The sequence below is a fragment of the Laccaria bicolor genome, genomic scaffold (assembly GCF_000143565.1).
Source record: "Laccaria bicolor S238N-H82 LACBIscaffold_14 genomic scaffold, whole genome shotgun sequence".
Lineage (NCBI taxonomy): Eukaryota > Fungi > Basidiomycota > Agaricomycetes > Agaricales > Hydnangiaceae > Laccaria > Laccaria bicolor.
In genome coordinates, this window is record NW_001889885.1 from 157,939 (window position 1) to 178,200 (window position 20,262).

Sequence of the window (20,262 nt, forward strand, 5' to 3'; positions counted from 1 at the left end):
GTCACAGACTCCAGAAAACCCCAGCTCTCCACCCCAAAAGAAATTTAAAAAAAAGCAAAAATCAAACGCAAAAAAAAAACACCCACCCGACAAGTATTATCATAACTCCCACTAACAACCCTCCTCCCACACACATCAAGACACCTCACGCTCTGATGATGTCCCTCCAACACGCGTAGGCACTTTCCCTTCTGGACATCCCATACGCGCAGCGTCGCATCGCGAGAGCCGCTGATGGCGATGGGGCGGTTGTGTAAGACGCGGATGCAGCGGATGGTGGAGGTGTGCCCTTGGAGGATGTAGATGCATTGCCTGGGAGGGAGGGTGATGGTTAGCTGGCTGGGGGCAGCACAAAAAGGCTTAAAGAAGAAGAAGAAAAAGCGACTCACCCACTCTCGACATCCCAAACCCTCAACACTTTATCGCACCCACCACTCACGACGATCGAGCTCGGTTGGCCCCATCCGATGGAGGAATAGCACATGTTGCTTGGGGTTTCGTTTTCTTGTGCGTTTCCTGTTTCTCGTCCGTCTACGTGTGAGTTTTCCTCTTCCGTATGGTGGGTTTGTGGAGATGTGTTGTTTTCGTGGTGCAAGTCACTACTCGCGCGTTGATGGTGATGGTGATGAAGCGACTCCCGACCTTCTTGATGTCCCCCTGCACGTCGATGAGACCCATACTCATCCTCATCCGCCTCATCCTCATCAAACACTCCATCATCGTCCTCCGTCTCCACACCACCACTCGTCCCGGAAGAACCATCCGAGGACGCATCCAATCCCAACGCATACCTCATCCCAGGCGAAAGCAAATGGTCCAATCCATCACGTACGTCCATCCCAGCCATCCCAGCTCTCAAACCCCTCATCGACGCATTCCCAGTCCTCGGAAAGGGTTTCGGACCCTTCTCGTCCGCTTCCTTCTTCTTCCCTTTCCCTTCCTTCCCATCATCATCATCTTCATTTCGACCCCACATCCACCCACCACGACTAATTAAACAAACGCCCCACACCCCCAACTCATGCCCCACAAGCGTCCTAACCATCACCCCCGTCTTTGCACTGAATACCTGTATTTTCGAGTTGGCGAGGCCGACGACGATGTAGGATGAATCGAGGGCGACGGAGGTGATGACGCCGCTGTCCGGGGATGAGACTGGGATGCGGTGGGAGGCGAGGAGGTGCCCGCCGTGCCGCCAGTTTTGATCTGGTGAAAGGGGCGGGGGTTAGTAAGACGGAACATAAGGAAGAGAATGGGGAAGAGGAAAGAGGGAGAGGGGGGTATGGGCGAGCGACGAATTGGAAGGGGACAAGAGGAAGGGGAGGAAAAGACTTACGTGTGATGTAGGATACCTTGAAATGCGAAAGATACGAAAATTCCTCTTTTTCTCCCTGTTCATCTTCCTCTCTTTCCTCTTCGCCCTCCTGTGTTCTGGGTAAAGGTAACTTGTTCACGACCGGTCGTTTTCCTTTTTGCGTCCGAGATTTCCCTGCTCGACCCGCAGTGTGCCACTGTCCTTCGTCTTGAATTGATGACGACGCGGCTGGGTCGGCGTATGATACAAGGGGCGCGGATAACGTATCATTTTCGTGATTTCTCTTCGCGCCTTTCGTCGTCATATCATTCCCCCTCTTCTCCCCACCCCAATCATCATCAAACCCAAAAAAGACACACATCCTCTTCCACACACACTCGTCCCTCACAAGCGAACACCAATACCGACTAACCTGCGCCCCACGCACAAGCGTCTTCGGATCATCGATAAACCCCAAGATGTGGATCGCCAACTCTACAGGGAGGGAAGACAAAAAGTCTCGTTTGAGTAGCGGCGCGATGGTGGTTGAGATGAAGAGGAGCTCGGAGGGTGTACAGCTGTTGAGAACATCTGTGAGGAATTGTCTGCGGAGGAGCGGGTTTGCGGGCGAGGAAGGGTTGCGTGATGGGATGTGGGGTTGATTATGAGTGGGGAAGGAGGAGTAGGGGCCTGGAGAGGGTGCGGGTGTAGGTGGTGATGCGATAGGCATGTAGAGCGTTTGCGAGGTTTGTTGCGGTGGGGAGAGTTGTGAGGCGATAGATGCGGCTGCTGCTATGCCACTGCCACTGCTACTTTTGCTCGGGCCTTGAACAGTGGAAGCGAGCGCCATATTTTTACGGTCGAGCTCCTCGTACTTGCGTAAAGGCGTCGACCGCATTTGGTTAGCTGAGTGGAAGAAGGGCTGCGGGTGTGTAAGAGTTTGGCTGGCTCGAAAGAGCAAATGACAGCGTACGGATAAAATATCTTGCTGTAGCTGTAAGGAAGAGGAGCTGTAAGAAATAGATATAGCAGTACCACAAGTCACTCACAATTCGAACAAAACAGAGTGTTCACAGTCCACACTCTGCGCTCGGTACCGAGTCTCCGTCACCAGGACGTCGTAGATGATTTTTCCCGTTCACACTCGATAAATAATGATCTGTACAGCCGACTTTCAGCTCACGATTAGCAGCACACCGTCCTCGGTCCACACGCACCTGTCTCTCGATCACCAGAACGTGTGGCTCTTGTAATCAAGCCAATCCGGTACCTCAGCTGTCTTCTTGCTTACTTTCCAAAGCGTCGATGTCAGTCGTTCGAGCCGCGTGTCGTGCCCGTGGAATCGAGGCTGGACGGTGGTTGTCGTCGTTGTCTGGGTTGAAACCGCAATGCCAACCTGGTGTCTATAAACAGCGACAAATAATGATGCATGATGATTGAATTCTCCGTGGTTTGAACTTGGATTTTGTTCTGGACCCGGGCGTTCGTGGGTCGAAGAAGAGGACGCAACTTGCAAGGGCACATGCAAAACGAAGCGGGCCGGTTGAAAAACATCTCCTATTTTGCCCAAATGCGCAGAGAAGGATTCGAACCTTCATCGATTCATCTCCACAGTTTGACTTAGTCGAAAGTGGTAGTGTTTGACCGTTACACCATCTGCCCAACCATTGTGAGATTTTGATTCATCTTCGTTCAAAAACATACATACATACATTTGCATGAAGAAAAAAAATTGCATACTGTTGAGACTTTATGCACAGAGAAGGATTTGAACCTTCATATCCACAGTTTGACTTAGTCGAAAGTGGTAGTGTTGACCGTTTCACCATCTGCCCTTGAACATTGTGAGGTCGTGATTCATCTTACTCACATGCTTACGTTTAGGATCTTTCACAAAAAAGATTCGCGCCATACCGACGATCAACAATTTCAGCATACTGCACTGAGTAAAATATACAGTCGCGGCCGACATCCCAGTTCAAGTTTTAGACAAACCGTCGACGTTCAAGTTTCTTGAGACGTGCTTGCGACCACCCAGAGCAGCAGTGACGACTCGCATCCCATCAGAAAGGAGATCCAGAGAATTTAAGGGCGGATTGGTGCAATGGTCTGCACACACGTTCCTACTGTGAAGCCTGAAGGTGAGGGGTTCAAATCCCTATCTGCTTATATGTAATCATTGTAATGCGTTCTCAATGCGTTCTTTTGTATCTGAGACTCTGTTTCTTCCAATGTTTCCCCCCACCACCTCCACCTCCAGACAGTTGCAAGGATCAGATCATTCATAATATTCATATCCCCTCCCTTGCGGCCACACTCATTAAATTGAACATCAATATTATTTCAGTCGAGGATCTCATGAAGGCAGTTCATGAGGACTCGGACGAAATCAGGCGTGCTAATTCAAATGAAGAGGCTGAACACACTGGTGCCTCACTGTCTAAACGTAAGTCAACCGTGAATTTTTTCTTAGCTCAGCGATTCTAATAAATGCTCTCAGTACTCTCCAGCCAGATGAGGGGGTCAACGGTCCCGCCCGTGCCGATTTATTGGTGAAGGAGCGTCGTCGTCGTCTTATGGATCTCACCAGGGAGGCATTCCCCCAAGGCAAAGTTCCAAAGAGTTTCTAAATCTCATAACTGGAAGCGTGCTAGCACTCATTGTGCATCTCGTGGTAGTATTGAAGGGCGCGGTCACTGACTAGAGAGGAAAACGTTTCTAATACTCGACCGGGATGTACTGGTGCCGATTGAGGAATTCGATGACGAACGCGTCCGTAACTTCTTCGGCAGGATCATCGCCGTGGGCCTGAGCGATACGGAAGCCCACACGTTGAAGGTAAGTCGAGAACAGCAATGGTGCCTCGTCCATCTCAAACTTTGGGCCTGTAAGAGTTTGACCTCTATAAACCCCCGTCTGAACCGCGCGGAAAAAATCATCGCGCTTTCCAGCCGCTTCCTCACGAACCCTGCGCAAAGACGGATCGTCAATCGCACGATCAAGTTCGTTTTTGACGTATCTAGTCGCTATATGAGCATAAAAAACAGCCAATGGAATAAACGTACTTACGACTCTACGGCCTTGTACGTGTTTAAGCGAAACTCGTTCAAGGCACCATTCCAAACAGCTTGTGCGACAAGCTTGTCGAGCACGAGATGTGCGAGGACTATGTTGTCGGTCGCGACGTTCTCAGAGCTGGCGGGGTAACGCTCAGCCAAGAGCTTAGCTGCCCCAAAGCGGACAGAATTCGATACGTCTTGTGCGGTCCTCAAAAGGAGCGTTTCACTCGGCTGCGCAAATCGACGAAGGTTTTCGCTGGCTTGACGAATGCGAAGGTCAACCCGGCGGATAAGGGTGTTCGCTGAATCACTCTCCGGAACCCCACCCTTTTGCAGCCCGGCGATATAGCGTTTATGCAGGGCTATATAGATTTTACGATCTGAGATAGCGGGCGTGATGAAGTCGAGGATTCGAGCTTGTAGGTCGGTACGTCCCATAATGTTGTCAAGCGCTTGCATGAGCATGGTCTGGCGTGCGAGGAGCAAGAGATCCAGCATCGAGCACTTTTCACGAGCTTCTTGATATAGCTTGCTGGCAAGTGGGAGGAACTCAATGCCACGCGAAACATGAGGAGAGGCGTAAAAGCCGAAGGTCTTGAGAGCTCTTGCCTCCTGAACGGTCCAGTTGATCATCGTATACGATATGCTGTGACCGTCAAATTTCACCGTGTCGTTACGGACGTCGCACCCCTTGATCACGCCGGACGAGGCTTCAACTTCCTGTCATTGCGATTTCAATCACAATAAGCATCCGCTTCCGGCAAAAGTGCAAGCCTCACCTTGCGTGAATGAGTGGCCAAGACTGTCACCAGTTTGACCGGGCGAGCGCCCTTAATTGCTCCAAGGAGGAAGGCGTCGTTGAAGCTCTGTCCCCATACCTCAGTGTCCAATATGCCACCCGGAGTGTATTCAGTGAGAAGACCCAAGGCTGCGGCGGTACCAGTATGGGACGTATCGTGCCAACGGCCGATAGCGAGGCCTTCTGCGGCCTTCGAATTCAGGAACGCTTGGTAAAGACGTTCCAGTTCTTCGCGCTGCGGAATAATCCTCTGGGTCCAGTTATCTTTGCCGATGAGAACAAAGCGCGCGTGTTGGTAAAACGACTCCTTGTCGGGATACATGCAGTCCACGTCGGACGAGATAGCGACCTCCCTTGCCTGTTGCAGGAACAAAAGAATCTCCGAGACGGCCTTGAGCAACCTGTCCTGGTCTGCCTGGAGGCTGGAATCGTACCACGAATCGCCTTTCTGACGGCCCGCTGCCACCTTCTCTACAAGGTCTTGACGGGCAACGGCAATCTCAGAGAGGGGGGGAAGTGCGTCGAAAGCTGTGAAGCCAGTGAGGACAAATCACTGAAGATAGATTTTACGCACCAGTCAGATCGTCGTCAAAGCGCGCTTCAGATAACTGGCGAAGCAAGTCGATGTTGATAACCTAAGCCTCCGTCAATGTGCGTGTACAAGGAAGAATAAAGCTGCAGGCCTACGAGTTTCTGGAAGGTAGCACTCATGTCGATGTTGATAGTTAGGGCTTGCTGAAACGACGAGATTTTCTTGCAAGGCGCCAGTGTTATCTGTTCAGATGATGTGCCTCATGCGCTGTGTAACCAACCTGACGTGCGGCAGTGCAGCCATGAGGAGATCTAGGCCGCTCGACAGCCGCAACTTTGCCAGTACTGGCGTGATCCCAAGTTGGGTTGATTCAACCAAAGTCCAACACGTGAGGAGCAAATAGCCTATAGTAGACGCGTCAGTGAGACAACGTTTTCGACAGTACGTAGGCTCAGGTAGCAGCGAGCATGGACGCATGACTTCAACGGATTGCGGCGAGAGGAAAAGAAAAAAAATCATATAGAGAAGGTTTCGCAACCCTCTTTCGAGCAAGGGACGCTGGAGAACAAGATCAATAAAAACCAGAAGCAAATCAAGTCGTATTTCCGCATGCACCCACATTGGTGCTCAGCCTTGTCACAAAAAGCTGGTGACGTAGACGTTTTTCCACTGAAGATGTGTCGCTATGACAGGTATAAGCGACGGCGCTGCTGGTGAGATCCATCCAATGCGGGGAATGATGGGGAATAGCTCGTTGTGTGCTTGCATGGTATTAGAAAATGTAGAAACAGGAAGAGGAGTGCCGGTCTACGTACGATGCTTGAATGACAGCCTGAGTGGGGAGCACTTGGCAAGGATCACATACTTCGCATCATCCTCCAAATTTCAAGGCATCTCCCAATCAGCCAAAGAAGGCGCCTTCCAAGCTCAAAAAGAACCCGTTGGAGCCTCTCCTCCTTCTCCCGTTCCGCCAAGTCCACGCTCTGCGAAACGGTAAGCCCATGTCAAAACCAACAGAAGGGAGAGAACTTACATACACACCCTATCAGCACAGCAACTCGTCTTTCTAGTGTTGCGGGCACTGGCACCCGCTGAACGCGTGGAACATACACTTGGAGTGCCCGCTGTCACCGAGTCCGAGTACCGCTTGCTTGCGTATATGTCAAAGTACATGTATGCGGATAACGCGACTAGGAGAGTCCTTGACGCGTTCTGGCCAATCGAACAACGTTGAGATTCATGAAATTCAGGGTGGTTCGCGCACTGTTGGTAAGTTTGGATGAAGGACAGTCAGGGTCATTGGGAAAGGCTAAAAGTGGATGTGTCATTATGGCATCTCCGGCCCGGTTTCTTTCCCATTCTCATTCTCACACTGACCACTCGACAGCGCCCGCGTCCTCTGATCCTCGTTTTGAGTGTGCTATCGAATGTACCCCGCACTGGCTCGAGCACGACGCTGAAGGAGCATACCAACGGGAGGTATGGGCTCTAATACTTGCAAATCGGAATACAAGTTACAGCTGATCCTGTTAGCAGAAGAACATATCTGATCACCCATTTCGCGGCCCAAAGACGCGACCCATTCGTTCTGCGTCGTCGGCTGCCTATTCTCTCGGAGAAGAACCAGCTGAATCTAAGCGCGTTCCCTCCGACGCGTGCTCTCCCTCTCCCATCCCGCAACGTATATCCCATTACAACAAATCAAATCGCCGCTCTCTGAATTGACGTCCATCCATTGCGACCTCTATATGCTGAAATTCACAACCTGAAGGCCCTAACCCCCGCCTCCCATCCGTATTCCATGAAGGCGATCAAACCCTCTTTACTCCCTATCAGAAATGAGTGACGCCACGGTGTGTGCTAGCCGAAGAAGCAGATTCGGCCTTCGACGAGACACCTGTAGGGTTCGATGGAATTGAACAGACAAACGAGGGTGTGAGGCGTATAAAAGGGGAATCCTAAGGAGAATGGAAGGTATTGAGCGTCAGAGGCGAGATTGAAAAGGGCAGAGATTCCAATTGGTCCGTGTTGCTTTGCTTTTGGATGTTCCAGTGCTCTTTACCATTGCCCTTCTGGCCAGTCATTTGTAGTGCCGAAGGGTGTTGATGCTGTGCGGACGCAAGTTTGTCTTCACTTGTTAACGTTTTTACCAACCTCCGCCTCACAAAATCAGAGCAACTCCTCTCCGGGCTCACAGGAATAAGGCGCGAATCAGCACCCACGTGCTATGCACCAACTAAATTCTGAAACACCATCGGGGCCGTTCAAGTTGGGCGCCCATCAAACTATCTCAAGGTTGCAAGACCAGGAAATGCGCAGTTTCATGACTAAGCTAACAGCTGACCTTCTGGCTTTTTGTGTAAGTTAAAAGCATCAGAATGGCGATGTGTTCAATGAAAGAAGTGAGCTTATGCACCGTTATTTTTCGTGGAGAACCGACTTTGACATGTTCTTAGATGAAGTTGACATACCGAAAGTGTTGTGGACCAATTGTGGATATGTTATAGTAAATTGCTTTCTTGATGTCAGTGACCATTTACTTACCAAATGACAATGCCCAAGATTGGGGGCTCAATGTGTGTAGAGAAAAACGGGACACGGTAATAAGGACAGTTGAAGAGGTGGGAAGGCTAAGATGAGAAGAACTTGGATCAGATTCCATGCTGGTTCCATGAATGGGACACATGGGTAGTGCAGTAAGGAATAACTTTAATGATGTCACTATCATGTACCCTCCTTTCTGCATTGTCATCATCTAACCAAATTTTTTAAAAATTCTCAAAACATGGGATGAGTGATGTTGCTTGAACAGCTTAGGTATACATTCACTGGATATATATGTACAATGATAAACTTGCAACATCATGAGTCAGATCTATCCTACTGAAAATTGAAATGAGAATTTATGATCTCAGAAATTTATAGTATTACAGTACCTTTCTCTTCAAAATCTTTGAAAGTTTACTTGCAATTTTGGAAATACAGTGAGCTAATATTATTAATTTGTAAATTAACTAGACTCTAGAGTAAGTAATACTCACCTATTTTTTTTGAGTCAGTTCCTGAGGTATTTATATTGGCTAGAGATACAATTACTGCAAGTATTTCCACTGCATTGACTGTTTCTGGATGTTAATCTCCAAGAGTCTTCCTCCTTACATCTACAACTTGGGTTTCAAGCTTGACTGCATCTTCATATTTTTGTAGATAGGAAGATGTTATTGCAAGATTTTCCATTACACTGAGTGTATCTGGGTGTTCTTCTCCAAGAAGTCTTCTTCTCATATCTAGAACCTGTATGTGCAGCTTCTCAGCATCTGCACATTTTCCTAAATTCCGATGTGTAACTGCAAGATTATCCATAGCACTAATTGTCTTGGGGTGTTCTTGTCCACATAGCTTGTATCTCATATCTAGAACTTTGATTTGTAGATTCTCTGCATCTCCATATCTTCCTAGACTCTGATATGTAACTGCAAGATTATTCATGGCAGTGAAGGTGTCTGGGTGTTGTTCTCCAATAAGTCTGTTTCTCATATCCAGAACTTGGAGTTGGAGCTTTTCTGCAGCTGTGTATTTTCCCAAACTGTGATATGTTGTTGCAAGGTTATTCATGGCACTCATTGTATCTGGGTGTTCTTGTCCAAGACATCTGTTTCTTAGATCTAGAACTTGGACTTGTAGCTTCTCTGCATCTCCATGTTTTCCAAGAATATAATATGTGTTAGCAAGATTACTCATGGCACTAATTGTATCTGGGTGTTCTTCTCCAAGAAGCCTGTTTCTCATAGCCAGAACTTGGATTTTGAGCTTCTCTGCATTTGGGTATTTTCCTAGACTCTCATATGTAGCTGCAAGGTTACCCATGGATGAGATGGTCTTTGGGTGTTCTCCTCCAAGACATCTGTTTCTTAGATCTAGAACTTGGACTTGTAGCTTCTCTGCATCTCCATGTTTTCCAAGAATATAATATGTGTTAGCAAGATTACTCATGGCACTAATTGTATCTGGGTGTTCTTCTCCAAGAAGCCTGTTTCTCATAGCCAGAACTTGGATTTTGAGCTTCTCTGCATTTGGGTATTTTCCTAGACTCTCATATGTAGCTGCAAGGTTACCCATGGCACTCATTGTATCTGGGTGTTCTTGTCCAAGACATCTGTTTCTTAGATCTAGAACTTTGATATGTAGCTTCTCTGCATCTCCATGTTTTCCAAGACACACATATGTAATTAGCAAGATTACTCATGGCACTAATTGTATCTGGGTGTTCTTCTCCAATAAGTCTGTTTCTCATATCCACAACTTGAATTTTGAGCTTCTCTGCATCTGCATATTTTCCTTGACTCTGATATGTAGCTGCAAGGTTACTCATAGCAGTGATTGTATCTGGGTGTTCTTCTCCAAGTAGTCTCTTTCTTAGATATAAAACTTTGATTTGTAGCTTCTCTGCACCTGCATGTTTTCCTAGACTCTCATATGTATTTGCAAGATTACCCATAGCTGATATTGTATCCTGCATCAGGAAGATCACAATTTACTTCTCTGCTTTTAGTGGCTTTTCTGCTTGCCACAAGCAAAGAAGCCAAAAAGCTGAGAGGCTATACTACCGAAAATGTAACAAACTGAGAAATTATGAAAAATACAATCTACATAAACCCATCCAGCTTTGTCTTCCTCCTAGGACCCTGTCTGGACCCCATTCTGGTATATACAAGCTACATATTGTATTCATGCGCAACGACAACCTGTGGTCCAGCAGATCAGATGTCAGTTTGAGCCCATGCCAGAGAGCTCAGCCTCAGCAGCCAGCATTGAGAATGTAACTGCATGAAGCAGCATCCTCAGGCAGCAGCTAGCAGCAGTATATACTTTGAGGTCGGCACGTATGATGGAAAGGAAGAGGAAGGAAGCTCATTGGCGTCAATGGTGATGCGGTGACATGTCACCATCACTCATTTTAGACTCTGATCAAGTTGAACAAGATCCGTCACACCCCAAGCTTTCCCAACTTCCACATCAACGTCCACACTCCATGTTACATCTTGGCTCCGTCCTGCCTTGACGTATCTCTCTTCATGGACTACTTAACTTGGAGCTGGGCACTTCCCTCTGTGGGTCATTGCATCTGGTAAGCACATTAATCCCATCACTCTCTATTCTCTTCCAAACCCCTTCACATCTGTCACTAGCGCTGTTCTGTTGTGGCTGCGTCCCAGCTCTGGGTTTGTTGGTACCAATCTTTTCTCTAAACAGCCGTTGCTGTCAATTTTGGGCCATGTGAAGGATTGAGTGTAAAGTATTAGCAAGAGGTACTGTTCATATGTCTCTTCCATTCATTCACATTACTAATTCCTCTGTTCTATAGCCAAATCATGCCAGGTAATCTGCTACGTAGATGGAAAAAACTGCGTAGTATAGTATGAATTGAATCAGCTTGTTATACTAACTTACATTAGTTTCTCTTTTGACGTCTTTGGCTTTTTCTCAGCTTTTTTTCACTTTTTCAACTTTTTGGTAAAGTGAAAAATTCAACTTTTATAAAAATTGGACTGGGCTTTTTGTCTTGTTGCTTTTCTACTTTTTTCCACTTGTAGCCACTTGCACAAGCTAAAAAAAGTAAACTGTTAAACTGCTGATGTGATGTTCTTCTCCAAGAAGTTTGTTTCTTAGATGTACAACTTTGATTTGTAGCTTCTCTGCATCTGCATATTTTCCTAGACTCTGATATGTAATTGCAAGGTTACTCATGGCACTAATTGTATGTGGGTGCTCTTCTCCAAAATATGTGTTTATCATATCCAGAACTTGGATTTTGAACTTCTCTGCATCTGCATATTTCCCTAAACTCTCATATGTAGCTGCAAGGTTACTTATGGCTGAGATTGTATCTGGGTGATCCTCTCCAAGGGTTCTGCTTCTTGCATCCAGCACTTGAATTTGAAACTGCTCTGCCTCATGATTGTACCCCTGTTCTATCAACAATCTCCCAAACTTCTCATGAGCATCATCAAAGTACCTGTCAACCTCCTTCTTCTTTGCCATTACACTGTTGGCTCTCAAATGGGTTACCAAAATTCTTCTGAATTGGTATGGCTGCACATCAAAGTCTTCTGGCAGAGAGCCAGCTAACATTACATATGCTGTCAAACAGTATTTCTGTCTATCATCTGGGGCCATTCTGTCTCTTCCCCATGCATGAATGAGTGGATGCATGGTATAGATACCATTAGATGAAGCCAGTTTAATCAGGCTAAAAGACAGTAATACTCGAACTCCCTCTTTGAATACAAAATTATCCCATTTTCCTGTGGGATGAAGCCGAAGCAGTGTATGGTCTATTATGGAGCTGGCAAGTGGTAGAACAGAACTCTGCTTATTATCTCCATATTTCTTATATTCTTGAGTAGCAGCATAAGAAAATATCTCTTCAGTAATGCCATCAAAATGAAAGAAGGCAAATATTGCTAGCAGAAACATTGCACTCTTAGCTTCATCAACTATTTGTAAATCATTACTTTTAGCTCTTTGCTGAATTTCCTTGAATGAGAGCTCCCAAGTCCCATACACAGATCTGTTATATTTAGATGCCCCTTTAAAAGCTGGGTAAGATAATAATTTATCTCTATATTGAGAATATTCATCAAGATAGTCTCTGATATCTGTGTCCCTGTAAGCAATGAAAGCACCAGCCTGATCAATGGCCAGAGGAATGCAAAAGAGCTCATGTAAAATCTTGGAGGCCTCAGTTTGTAAATCCTCCAGAGAGTCATCCAAGCCAGCAGCCTTTAAAAGTAAAGAAATGGCATCATTTTCTTCCAGTTCTTTCACCTCAAGAGAATTCTCATGTAAAGTCAAATGTTTTAAACCAGAGTTGCGACTAGTTATCAGAATATTCCCCCCTAGCCCAGATGGAAAATATTGCTCTAGTTCTTCAGGCATCAGATTATCAGCATTATCAAAGACCATAGCATAGTTTTCTCTTAGACAACTGATCCACCACAGAGCAGATTGAGGTGAACCATCCAGTGCAGAAGAGTGAGCCTCAGGAAGGTTACATATTCCCTTCAATCCCTGTGTGATTGTATCAATGGAAGATGCATCAATCCAGAAAACATGGGAAAACCTGGGGACAAATCAGTAATAAGCACTCAGTAGAATGATAAAGTACTTGCCAGTCAGACATATCCTCGATGAACCTCAAACAAATTTGAGTCTTCCCAATGCCGCCCATGCCATACAACAAGAAGAATTTTTGAGGGCGGAGTTTATCATTGCTTTCCTCAATAAAATGTTCCTTCAGTTTTGCTAGAATGTCAGTCTGCCCTGTGAACCGGATACTTGAGTTTGGCTTTACAGGAACTGCTGCATCAGATGTCATTCTGTTGCCACTGCTAGTGTAGTAATTGATCTGTGGAAAATACCAATTGATCAGTTTGTGATGAGAGACGGTATCAGAGAACTTCACTTACAGTATTGGCAGCCATGAATGTGCTGCCTCTTATCACGACATTCTGAGCACCTTGGAGAATATGTTTTTCACTCATGTTGGAAATGTAGCAGATGGGGGCAAAAGAAAGAAGCAAGAACTTGGGCACAACAGACCCCATCTTGCCACATGTTGACCATGAGGCATCTTTTGCATTTTGCCAGGTGATACGGAGTGTAACAATACACCCGTAAAAATGCGAATTTTAGCGATTTCTCCTATAAAATCTCCTATAGTAGAAATACAGTCACATTGATCATAAGGATCATTAGATGCAACCTGGTCTAGTCGATTAAAGTCTACATCCGAGAAATGTGCACGCCTTAGACAGTAGGAATTGCAGTTGGTTCGTGACCGAATCACCTCAATATACTCGAAGTCTAATAAAAGGCTACACTACCATGAAATAGTATGCTACCAAGTGTTCTAGAGTAAAAACACCCCCGCACAGGGTGTTGGAGTTTACACCAAACCAGGGTCTCACTTTATTATGGATTAAAAGATATTAATTCTAAAGATAAACGCGCGAGCGTAGAAACTCAACGCGTACCTGATGCGAGAAGTCATTCGGTCACGTGCTACGAAGCATGATCCAAGAAGTCATGTGGAGAGACGCATCATGCGCATCACGCGCATCAACGCATCACAAATCATGGCATCATTGACCCAAGAAAACTAAGCTTCGTGAAATATTCCAAAGCCTGCCAAAAGAGAAAAACTATGAATGATTTGCCATGCGGTCCAAGGCCTGGGCATAGTATCTAATAATAGAGAGAAAAATCACTAAGCGGACCGTTCGTCTCGGCTGAACCGATCGTGAAAACCGTTTACGGCGATTCCCGCGTACGCATCAATACTGATGTGTCGCGTTGCCACAATAGAGAAAACACTATGAAAACTTAAAAGAAGTCAGCTCAGTTGTGCCACACACAACCGAGCCACTTCAAACCTTTACTAAAAATCAGTATTAATTCGTCCGACCTCTTGGACAACGCACGGACATGTAAATATAAATAGAAAACATAGAATAGTATAAAAAGAGGACGCGCGCAGGCTGAAACACAAGGAATTATCCCCCGCATTGACCAGCTGTCACACTCCCAGTAGCATCTGAGGTAGTGGATAAGTTTGTAATCAATTTAAGGACTTTTCTTCACAGACATCAGTAACGTGTGCCCGGAACCAGCGTGTTAAGTGGGGATCACAAAGCTTTTGTAAGGTTGTCTTGTCAATTAGTAAGAGAGCTCTCTACTATTACCGAGGAATCCAAGTGAGCGTGCTTGAAGAGTCTTTAAGACTAGTTTGGACCGCATCAGAGGCATAATAAAAGCTCAAGGGAGTTATAAAAGTCTACAAAGCACAATTTCCTTGTCATTTCTTTGTATACAGTTAGAACACAATCCCAGAACACCGAGACAGTCCCAATAAAAGCCGTTTCCCTTCGAAGACTACTAAGTTTCGAATTCTATACTGTGTCTGCATGTAAAACAATACCTTTTGTTCCAAAAAGGTCTACTAGACTTAGACAAGTGATATAAAATATACAAAAAAACGTTTCCCCGAACTTCTACTTAAGTTCTAACAAAACAAGTGTGGTAATTCTGTTTACCGTACGAACCCGAACTCGAAGTACCGAGCACGTACCTGTGGTGATAAGTGTTTAAGGTGTTTGTGTGTGTGTGTGTTGTTTAGGTGTTCACGCATCTTGTCAGCGCGTCTGATTACACTATTCTCATTCCCGCGTGACACGGTCTTCTCACAGGGCACATGAACTTGATCAAGTGCTTGCTCAACACAGCTCAACATTGTCACCTGTCCCATGTCCCATGTCCCATGTACCATTGGGCACTCAGAACCTGGTTCAAAGTGTGAATGTTTCAGCTCATGGCTATCATAGTTGAATGCGACGTTGTCACATAGGTCAGTTTTCTTCGTTGTGGGTGTGGGCTGCCCTTCAACAAACTTACCCATTGAAAACTTGTTGAACCTGGCGTTAGCCATCTTTGCAGGCACATGCCAGGGATTCAATGCCAGAAATCGTACATACACTTAGGCGCGCTATTCATCCTTTGGAAGGCAGAGTGAAGTATTGACCAGGGCAAATGATTGAAGGGACATAGGTTTGGTTGGCGCCATCACTTGTCAGTAGGGCTGCACACCGTAGCTGTCTTAGACGGTTGGATGGGTGCTTTACCTGTCACCGTTTCAGTTTAGAGATGAGATCTGACGGGATGGTTGACAGGACGGATAGCACCCGTCTATTCCCGTCACCTGGACGGCTGTCTGAACGGTACAGACGGCGATGCTGTGGGAAGTTTTTGAACTTCTTGCTACCACGCCATCAACAATGATGCTGACGTTGACAGTGTCGTCTCCCACTGCCCTCCATCGAGCTAGGCGAATCACCATCCTATCCTTTCACCTACCACTAGCTCGCAGCCCATTCAGACAATGAAAACTTTCTTATGGCAGCCCTGTTTCACATATTTCATCTTACCCCTCAGTGTGCGTCGTTTCACAACTTCAATGATCATGCTCCAATCTTTGAAATTAGTCTCCAGGGGTATGAATCCCAGAAAATCAAATCAAATCCATGAAGTACAAATGCATACACCGCCCACCGCGAGGGTTTTCATTTGTTTTGTTTTTCAATTGTACTTGAAAAAGTTGTTTGAAAGCGGTTTTCGAATTATTTAAACATCTGTTTGAATCAACCAAAGACCATATAAAATAAAAAAAACCAAGCCTAGTTTCTAATACCAAGAACTAGCATCAAAAGTCGTTTACAACGGCAGCCATAAAAATCAGAGAAACAGCCACATCTAAAAGAGCTAGAGAAGGTCCACAAGTACCCTTACCTCCTACACGGAAACCCAAACGCGCTGCTGAGCCAGTCGTACAACGTTACCCATTAAGAAAAGAAGTACCTCCAAAACCTATACCTAGTCGACCTGTGAAAGCTGTTCGTCAATCTGAACCAAAATCTTCGAACTCAAAAGCCAGAAGAAACCCAATAATCATGCCTGACCCATCGAGTTCAAGCATAGAAGAACCGGCCCCTACAGGTCGGTCTTCACACAGAACCATGCCATTACCCGGTAATAAGGGAGCCCCGTTCTTCGATAAAGAGAAACCAATTGAGCTTCTACGTTTCTTAGACCAAATGGAAGATCTTTTCGCAGAATATGGTATTAATAGTGACGTGGAGAAAAAGAAGAAATTAGGAAAATATATGGATCAACGGACTGAATTCGAATGGAAAGCATTTAAAACATTCGAAGACGGCTCCTCTGACGAGTTTAAAAAGGCTCTAATAGCAGATTATCCTGATGCGCGAAATGCAGGAAAAGGGACCTTAACTGGACTAAGAGCTGTATGTAGAGAAAACAGTCGGCTAGCAGAAAAGAACTTGACAGAGTTGAAAATTTTAACTCGAAGTTTTAGGGCACAACAAAAATTACTCATGGCGCCGCCAGTACTGGTGAGCAACCGAGAGCTAGTTGACATGTTCTTAGGCTGTCTGACAGATTCCTTTGCTGATCAAGTTAAGGCCAGTTTGAATATTGAACAAACTAGAGACCGAAAACAGAAAGGCAACGAGGATGAGACCACTGCTAGAAGAACTGAAGATCCATACGATATCATAGACATCATAGACATGGCAGAAACCATCGCTGGACGTCTTACTGGAGACTCCCGAGACCACCCAAGCAACGCGAGAGCTGTATCGACTGGTAGATCAGTTCAAGCGCGCAAACGGGAAATTAAAACGGAGCACGATGAATTCGAAGAATTGCGAAGTATTACTGTGACGTTCCTTGATCAAATTAAAGTAGATCAAAAACAGAATTCAGAACTTCGTAATATGGTACAAAACATGCAGATCGAAATGAAGAAACTCTTAGAGACTTTAGTTCACCAACAGCCGAATATCAGTAACCCACAAAGCAAAGTGGCGAGTTATAAAATGACTTCAGATGGCTGTTGGTACTGTGATGAACCAGGCCATTTTACTTCGAATTGTCCACATAGAGAAGCACATGTAGCCCAGAAGAAAATCAAGCTTCTTGGGAACCGAATGTATTTTACGCATAATAATACTGCAGTACCAAGAGGGAATGGCGAAAAATCCGTTCGACAAATTGTCGAGGAGGCTAGTAGGCAAAATTCGACTCTACAAAATAATATGTTTGCAGAGCCTGGAGAAGTCTTTAGTCAAGAAGCTGTTGTCCCAGGTATAATCAGGCTACCGGATAATAATAATGGAAATGAAATTTCCGTTTTTACAAACCAGATGCGAGATACAAGAGACGATGTGATTCTCAACATGAACAACCAAGTGTTAAAACTTACCGACATGCTTGCGAACCTTGTTACAAACCCCAATAAAACGAGGGACGTAGATGCGTCGCAGTTTGCCATCACCCGTAGATCTCAAACCGAGACTCAGGGACAGTTGGGAAACTAAAGAGTCTGATGAAGGGGCCTTCCAGTAAGACTAAACCCAATGCTGGAGAACCAAAGGCACCAGAGGATGCACCAAAGAAAAGGGGTAGGAAAGTTGTGATTATCAAAGAATCAGAGGAAGAAGAAACTCCTCCCGAGAAACCAGAAAATCTCAATGGACCAAAGAAAACTTTGAAAAATAATCAAAAATTACTTGAAAGAAATGATGATGTCGAGGATCCTAATCCAAGGCACAAACAATTACCGTATCTCGGTATCCCAGACTTAAATAGTAACACGAAAGAATCGGTTGAAGAGTATGACCCAGTGCCTTTCTATGAGAAGCGCCCAATAGCATACAAGCATTTAGCTCCAATAGAAAATGTTAAAAATGAGGAACAAGCGTTGAACAGTCTGTTAAAAGCACCTGTTACTCTAAGCGCGGAAGTACTTATGAGCATTTCTCCTGGAGTAAGGCAAGAATTGTTTAAGGCCTTAGCTAAAAAGGAGGTACCAATTCAGACTGCTCACAATCGAACAGTAACTATAGTCGAGGAGGTTGATAAAGACGCACCTCCAATTAAAAAGCAAGAAGATAATTTTAATTTCGGAAAAATCAATATAAATGACTTGGACATCAAAGCCACTTTTATGTGCACAACAGAGGATGATGGAGTAATACCAAAGGGTTCTATAGTCCTGACAGATCCTGTTGAGCAATATTTGCAAGGCCTAGGCTCATCGGAAACTCCAAAGGAGATTTACGTATCTAAAGAGTCCCATGCTTTAAAATCGATATATCCAGTAATTAATAAGTTTCGTCAAGTAGAGAGCTTGTTGGATGGTGGCTCACAAATTGTATCAATGGATGCGGAGGTTGCTAAGAAATTAGCAGTCCCTTGGGATCCTGATATAACCATTCAAATGCAAAGTGCGAATAGAACTGTGGAAAAGACCCTTGGTCTCGCCAAAAATGTTCCATTTAACTTCGGAGGAATTACGATTTACCTGCAAGTGCATGTAATACGGGACCCAGCCTATAAAGTACTATTGGGCAGGCCCTTTGACGTGTTAACAGGGAGCGTGGTCGTAAACTCTACGGACGGAGGACAGACGGTAACCATAACGGATCCAAACTCTGGCAGAAGAGCAATGTTACCCACTTTTGACAGAGGAAAACCACCAGTAATGATGAAAATGCACACTGAAGAGGATCTTCAACCGAAAACTGAGAAAGTTTTTCAACCCTTGATGATTTGATTATCGCGATAGCTTTCAAAGAAGACGGTGCGGGAGGATATAAAGTCCTATCGTACGCCTTACCAATGGACGATCAATTCTCTGAAGAAGAGACTAGGAATTTGTATCTTACAAAATACTTAAAACATGAAAAAGAAAAGATGACAGACAAGGTGGCTAGTACGGTTCTGGTAAACTACTTAGAAAAATATTATTCTAAGCAAAGTCAAGAATCGGGCACCGTGTCTACAGTGGAAACCATGATGAATACGATATATAACCATGATGGTAAAGCGCAACCGAGCGAAGTGGAGGGTGAACATCCTGCGACAAGGGAGGTACTGGTAACTAAAAAGTATAAACCAGTTGCACAGAAAATCCGACCCGTCTTTCAGGACCTGCCAGATAAATTTCGAATTATTCAGGATATAAAAGGCGATCCAATGGACACCTTGCCAAAGTTGAATAGAAACCCACCAGAATTCACACCCACGGGACGCTATACTGAAGAACGAAGAGAGCAATTTGACAAAGTTCATAACGGCGATTTCTTGTGGCCAGAGGAGCGCAAACTATTACATCATTTTATGATGGAAAACAACGAAGCCTTTGCTTGGGATGATAGTGAGAGGGGGAGCTTCAAAACAGAATACTTCCCACCCGTAGACATTCCAATAATTCCACATACGCCATGGGTTTTGAAAAATATTCCAATACCTCCTGGACTTTATCAAGAAGTGTGCAGAATTATTAAGACCAAATTGGATGCTGGGGTATATGAACCCTCAAATTCTTCTTATAGGTCAAGATGGTTTTGTGTATTAAAGAAAGATGGAAAAAGTTTGAGGCTTGTACATAGTCTGGAACCTTTAAATGCAGTGACTATAGCACATTCAGGGTTACCACCTGCAACCGATGCACTTGCTATGCATTTCGCTGGTCGAGCTTGTGGAGGAATGTTTGATTTATACGTTGGATACGATGAAAGGCTCTTGGCAGAGACTTCCAGGGATCTGACTACATTTCAAACTCCTTTTGGAGCTTTAAGACTTGTCACTCTACCCATGGGTTGGACAAATTCCGTTCCAATTTTCCATGATGACGTTACGTATATTTTACAAGAAGAAATTCCTGAAGTAACTGTGCCATATATTGATGATGTGCCTGTCAGAGGGCCTGCAACAAGGTACGAGTTGCCAGATGGAAAATACGAGACTATACCTGAAAATAGCGGTATAAGAAGGTTCATAATGGAACACTTCGAAAATGCTAACAGGGTAGTTCATAGGATGAAATATGCTGGAGGAACCTTTTCGGGATTTAAGTCGGTAATTTGTGCGGCTGAAATAACAGTAGTAGGCCACCTATGCACTTATGAAGGCAGAAAACCGGAAACGAAAGAATAAA

The 20,262-nt window shown here is 45.1% G+C and overlaps 5 protein-coding genes across 5 annotated transcripts; 4 read left to right on the forward strand and 1 right to left on the reverse strand.

Annotated features, from left to right (window-relative positions):
- Positions 1-4,012: 4,012 nt before the first annotated feature.
- Positions 4,013-5,863, reverse strand: LACBIDRAFT_298438 (uncharacterized protein; the record flags this gene model as incomplete). The annotated part of the gene is made up of 5 exons (XM_001881860.1): positions 4,013-4,313; positions 4,364-5,073; positions 5,133-5,680; positions 5,727-5,787; positions 5,840-5,863. 5 exons carry the CDS (start codon positions 5,861-5,863, stop codon positions 4,013-4,015), a joined length of 1,644 nt encoding a protein of 547 aa, XP_001881895.1.
- Positions 5,864-6,369: 506 nt separating this feature from the next.
- LACBIDRAFT_327794 (uncharacterized protein) lies at positions 6,370-7,404 on the forward strand (the record flags this gene model as incomplete). Its single annotated transcript, XM_001881717.1, has 7 exons — positions 6,370-6,397; positions 6,461-6,495; positions 6,590-6,677; positions 6,734-6,851; positions 6,935-6,953; positions 7,072-7,163; positions 7,221-7,404. 7 exons carry the CDS (start codon positions 6,370-6,372, stop codon positions 7,402-7,404), a joined length of 564 nt encoding a protein of 187 aa, XP_001881752.1.
- A 3,355-nt stretch (positions 7,405-10,759) lies between these two features.
- On the forward strand, positions 10,760-10,973 carry LACBIDRAFT_298441 (uncharacterized protein; the record flags this gene model as incomplete). The annotated part of the gene is made up of 2 exons (XM_001881718.1): positions 10,760-10,812; positions 10,874-10,973. 2 exons carry the CDS (start codon positions 10,760-10,762, stop codon positions 10,971-10,973), a joined length of 153 nt encoding a protein of 50 aa, XP_001881753.1.
- Positions 10,974-16,189: 5,216 nt separating this feature from the next.
- Positions 16,190-17,638, forward strand: LACBIDRAFT_327797 (uncharacterized protein; the record flags this gene model as incomplete). Its single annotated transcript, XM_001881719.1, has 4 exons — positions 16,190-16,235; positions 16,329-16,543; positions 16,615-16,651; positions 16,686-17,638. The coding sequence occupies 4 exons, from the start codon at positions 16,190-16,192 to the stop codon at positions 17,636-17,638; spliced, it is 1,251 nt and encodes a 416-aa protein (XP_001881754.1).
- Positions 17,639-17,646: 8 nt separating this feature from the next.
- Positions 17,647-18,876, forward strand: LACBIDRAFT_298443 (uncharacterized protein; the record flags this gene model as incomplete). The annotated part of the gene is made up of 1 exon (XM_001881720.1): positions 17,647-18,876. The coding sequence occupies one exon, from the start codon at positions 17,647-17,649 to the stop codon at positions 18,874-18,876; it is 1,230 nt and encodes a 409-aa protein (XP_001881755.1).
- Positions 18,877-20,262: the final 1,386 nt, after the last annotated feature.